At 56.0% G+C, this 4,840-nt stretch overlaps 2 protein-coding genes across 2 annotated transcripts; one reads left to right on the plus strand and one right to left on the minus strand.

The window, feature by feature from the left end:
* Positions 1 to 620: 620 nt before the first annotated feature.
* Positions 621 to 1,806, plus strand: G647_07171 (serine/threonine-protein phosphatase PP2A catalytic subunit; the record flags this gene model as incomplete). The annotated part of the gene is made up of 5 exons (XM_008731488.1): positions 621 to 770; positions 822 to 863; positions 912 to 1,017; positions 1,067 to 1,673; positions 1,734 to 1,806. 5 exons carry the CDS (start codon positions 621 to 623, stop codon positions 1,804 to 1,806), a joined length of 978 nt encoding a protein of 325 aa, XP_008729710.1.
* Positions 1,807 to 2,297: 491 nt separating this feature from the next.
* On the minus strand, positions 2,298 to 4,063 carry G647_07172 (agmatinase; the record flags this gene model as incomplete). The annotated part of the gene is made up of 7 exons (XM_008731489.1): positions 2,298 to 2,993; positions 3,109 to 3,238; positions 3,329 to 3,397; positions 3,497 to 3,511; positions 3,585 to 3,675; positions 3,747 to 3,843; positions 3,929 to 4,063. 7 exons carry the CDS (start codon positions 4,061 to 4,063, stop codon positions 2,298 to 2,300), a joined length of 1,233 nt encoding a protein of 410 aa, XP_008729711.1.
* Between the last annotated feature and the right edge of the window lie 777 nt (positions 4,064 to 4,840).

Raw genomic sequence — 4,840 nt, forward strand, 5'->3', positions numbered from 1 at the left:
CGTGTGTCCTACAAGAGTGAGGGCAAGGCGATGCCGCAAATGAATAAATGAGGAATGAAAAAAAGTAGACGGCCTGACTCAAAGGCTTGCGTTGAAAGGCGAAAAGACGCCTGTAGAGGCTTGATACGATCTTTCTATCTCCTACGCCCTCCCTTGTCCCGACTCGTATGCATACTGGAACATATGTGGAAGAAGAGAGTAGAAGGCGCGGTGGCAGCTACAGTAAAAAGCAATCATTTGCCTCTTGGCGGGGATCTGGTCGTCCCTATTGGGCTAGCCGGTTATTAGGTACATACAGGATTCAAGTTCAGCAGGAGGTATGTCATGGCCCGCATGAACCGCAATCTATCACCAACACCTGCCCTAACAGCCACATTTACAAAGACCCAGCTCAGCTTAGATTCTTCTGATATCAGTTTGCCTGGAGTGTGCGAATCAAGGCCCCCCTATCACTCGATTGCGCCGTGACAACTTTCGAAATTGCGACCACAACAATCATCCCACCTTAGCACACGACACCCTGACCGCTCGTCAAGCCTCCTGTCCTCACCTCGTTCCAAAGTCGCCGTTCGCAAACAATCACACCTTGATCCAGTGCATGCTGGACCATGGATTCAAAAATGGATGTTGACGTCGGGAAGCCCGCCCAGCCTCATGGCCTGTCTCCCGCTACAGATGCCCAATCAATACCAACCCTGGATGGCTGGATAGAGAGCTTGATGGACTGCAAACAACTGTCAGAGGGGGATGTGTCGAGGCTGTGCGATAGGGTGAGCGATCCCAAAGAATCACAAGACGCCGTGGGTTAACTGCAAGCGCAGGCCAGAGAAGTTCTTCAGGAGGAGTCAAACGTACAGCCAGTGGTAAGCCTACCGTCGTGGTTCTGGTCTATCTCTCTAACGATCGATCAGAAATGCCCTGTTACAGTCTGCGGTGACATTCACGGACAATTCCACGACTTGATGGAACTGTTTCGCATTGGCGGCCCGAATCCTGATACGAACTACCTTTTTATGGGTGCGTCAAGACAATCATTGCGAAGTTGTATGACTGACCATAAGCACAGGAGATTACGTGGACCGTGGCTACTACTCGGTCGAGACCGTGACGCTGCTCGTCGCCCTCAAGATCCGCTACCCTCAACGAATCACCATTCTCCGTGGAAACCACGAATCCCGACAGATCACCCAAGTTTACGGCTTCTATGACGAATGCCTGAGGAAATATGGCAATGCCAACGTCTGGAAATACTTCACCGACCTCTTCGACTACCTTCCTCTCACGGCCTTGATCGACAATCAAATCTTCTGCCTTCACGGCGGCCTCTCCCCTAGCATTGACACCCTTGACAACATCCGCTCTCTGGACAGAATTCAAGAAGTGCCGCATGAAGGACCCATGTGTGACTTGCTATGGTCTGACCCTGACGATCGATGTGGATGGGGAATCAGTCCCAGAGGTGCAGGGTACACCTTTGGTCAGGACATCTCCGAGGCCTTCAACCACAACAATGGGTTGACACTCGTGGCGCGAGCCCATCAATTGGTCATGGAGGGTTACAATTGGAGTCAAGATCGAAACGTGGTGACAATCTTCAGTGCGCCCAACTACTGCTACAGATGTGGTAATCAGGCGGCTATCATGGAGATTGACGAGCATTTGAAGTATACCTTGTATGTTCCGCCCCTTGCCGCCCAAAATTTGGTTGCGGACACTGACAGATCACTCTTCAGCTTGCAATTCGACCCATGTCCCAGGGCCGGGGAGCCCATGGTCAGCCGCCGGACGCCCGACTACTTCCTCTAAATGCAGACGAACCTCTACCCATGTCCCTGCCTACGCGGCACAAGACCCAAGCCACGTGAACTGAAGGAAGGAAGCGTGAAATGAGCATGATGAGCGTTCCGAATGGACCAGACAGGCAGTGTGGTGCCTTTCAGAAGCAGACTGGGGCCCAGAAAGAAGACAAAAGGATGTTCAATAGACATACACCACCATTTGCTTGTGCAGGCAAGGGGTGCCAGGTGCCCTTGGTTGCTGTCACTGCCAGCGCAGTGGCTCCCGTGTACTAGAAGAAAAGAGGTAATGACCGTGAAAGCGAGAAAGCACTTGTTGTCCGCAGCCATTGTTGAGCCGTCAAGCAGGATTCTGTGATTGCCGGTAGGGATTCCACCTCCGCGTTCTTATTCTGAATCTCTGTCACTTGCGTTTACATACACTGAGATCTCTCGGTTCGTGGTTCTAATCCTTGATTTCCCATCGTTCCCACCAGACAGAGAGACACACACTTTCTGCTTCTACAACTCCATCTTCTCGGCTTCGGCCAACATGCGCGCCACATCCTCGCCGACGACGTACTCGCCGTGACTGACCTCCTTGGTCAAGGGGCCCTTCTTCACCATGATGGTCATGACCTCGTACAGCACGTCGGCGGCGGCCATGGTGGTCAACTCGGCATTCGTGTCGTAGGCGGGCGCGACCTCGACCAGGTCGGCGGCCACAAAGTTGATGCCCTCGAGCCCACGGATGATGGTGCGCAGCTCGCGCGTCGACCAGCCGCCCGTCTCGGGCGTGCCGGTCGCGGGCGCGAACGCCGGGTCCAAGGTGTCGATGTCGATGGACAGGTAGACCGGGTTGGTGGTGCCGACGCGGTCGCGGATGCGCTTGATGATGCCCGGGATGCCGATGGTGTCGATCTCGCGGGCCTCGACGCGCGTGAAGCCGCAGTAGCCGTCGTTGTCGTAGTCGCTGGGCCCGCTGAGCGTGGTGCGGATGCCCGCGTGGATCGACGAGTCGTTGGCCAACAGGCCTTCCTCGCTGGCCCAGTAAAAGTACGTGCCGTGGTTGATGGCCGCTTGCTTCGAGGGCGCGCCGCCGAACACTTTCGGCTTCCACGTGTCCAGGTGCGAGTCGAAGTGGATCACACTGATCGGGCCGTACGCTTTGTTGATGCTGCGCAGGAGCGGGAGCGTGATGGTGTGGTCGCCGCCGAGCTGTATCGTCGTCGCCATCGGTCAGCCACGCATTCACACACACACACGCACGCACGCACGCACGCACGCATGTAAGACGCAGATGTCAGGGCAAAGTGGGCTACGACCAACTCACCGTGATGATTCGAGGAAGCGTCTTGCCGGACTTGGAGATGCCGGGCTCCGAGGCCGACGTGTACGGCTGGCGCGTCAGGAGGGCGTTGTGCCCGTCCTCGATCTGCTGGAGGGCGTAATGGTTGTCGTAGCTGCGAAGGGGGGAGAATTAAGTCAGCCAGTCGGGAGCGGTGTCCCCGGTATCGGTCAATGCTGGGTGCTGGGTTGGTTTCAATACTCACGACGTGACGGGGATGTCGCCGCAGTCGATGACTTTGCCCCAGAAATTGAACGGGTTGGACTTCATGGGCCTGGGTGCGCGGCAAAGTTCGCCATCAGTCAGTCTCTTTCATTGTTATTGTATTACACGCGCACTGCTCGTGATACAGAGAGTCCACACAAAAACTTACACGTTGTACCCGCCACTAAAGCCCAACTTGCGTGAGCCTTGATTCCCTCGAAAAGATCCCCAAGTAAGCGTATGAGCGGGAGACGTACTAGAGATTGAGGCGTCTAGAACCTTGTCTGATCCCGCTGGGTCCGAACCGAGCACCTGGTCTGTAGGATGTGCCGGTGTCGAAGGGGGCGCCTGTGTGTGTTGGCCCGAGTCAGCTCTGGGTTCTGCTAACAGGCACCGGCGCAGTAGCTTGACCAACGCACCGATGAATGCAATGTCGTATTTCTCATCGTCGCTGCTCAGGCAGGGGAAGTAGGGCAGCCGGCCGAAGGTCGAGATGCCCGAGAAGACAGAGTCGGCCTATGCGGTTCGTTTCGTCGCGGTCAGCCGTCAATGTTTTCTTTTCAAGCATCTTCCTGCTGGTGAAGTGGCTGCTGTGTCTCACCTGTGTCCCGCCGTCACCTGGCAAAGTGTTATACCACAACGACCTGTGCGGTCCAGAAACGGGGGTCTGGTCGTGAGAGCCATGCGCGAGAGCACAGCTGGCACACGCCGCCACGAGAGCGACTGTCAAAAGCATCGTGACGTGATGGCAGCGAGATGTCTTTCTGTCCTATCCTGTCCTGTCCTGTGCTGTCCCAGGAATGCAATGCAACGCAGGGAAGAACAAGGTAAGACAGGGAGAGACAGAAGTCGACTGTACGTGTGTGAGAGCTGCTTCTTGTTTTTTTTTCTACCCCCCCTCCGAGCTTAAGGGAGCTCTCTGCATCGAGTTCCTGCAGATCCAGTAACGTAGCTACTGTAGCTTCAGAATCCCAACGGCTCCAGCACGCCGGCCCAATGGCGCTGACCTCCATCCGGCGCATTGGTTGCTCTTACCTAAAGCTAGGTGGCCAGGGTTCGTTCACTGGGAGGGATAGGATATCCTATCATGCTGGCCCCGCCGCCGCGGTGGCCGCAGTGACAGGACGAAATGCCAAATCATGACGGCATCATTAGAGTTAGAGCTCTTACCTTGCGGCCTAGGGAGCTTGGGAACTGCACGTCTGAGTTGCCGGCGCGTCTGGCTCGCTCTCGCTCTCTTTCCCTGAAGACGCGCGCATCTCGCGGGGCATGTGGCCGCGAGCACGGAGTCTCGGAGAAGAGACTGGGGGAAGCAGGGCCACGCGCGCAAGTCCATCCGGAGGAGCCCTCAAGGATATGTGCGAGTCTGACGGCAGGATGAGCCAATGCTGTGTGTCAAGGATGCGGACCATGCGTTGAATGCAGGTGCTTATCAGTCGGGCGCAGTCGAGACCGATATCAGTCGAAGGAAGATGCGTTTTGTAAGACGTCAAGTCAAAGCGACAAGGGGGGG

This window comes from Cladophialophora carrionii (assembly GCF_000365165.1).
Source record: "Cladophialophora carrionii CBS 160.54 unplaced genomic scaffold supercont1.6, whole genome shotgun sequence".
Lineage (NCBI taxonomy): Eukaryota > Fungi > Ascomycota > Eurotiomycetes > Chaetothyriales > Herpotrichiellaceae > Cladophialophora > Cladophialophora carrionii.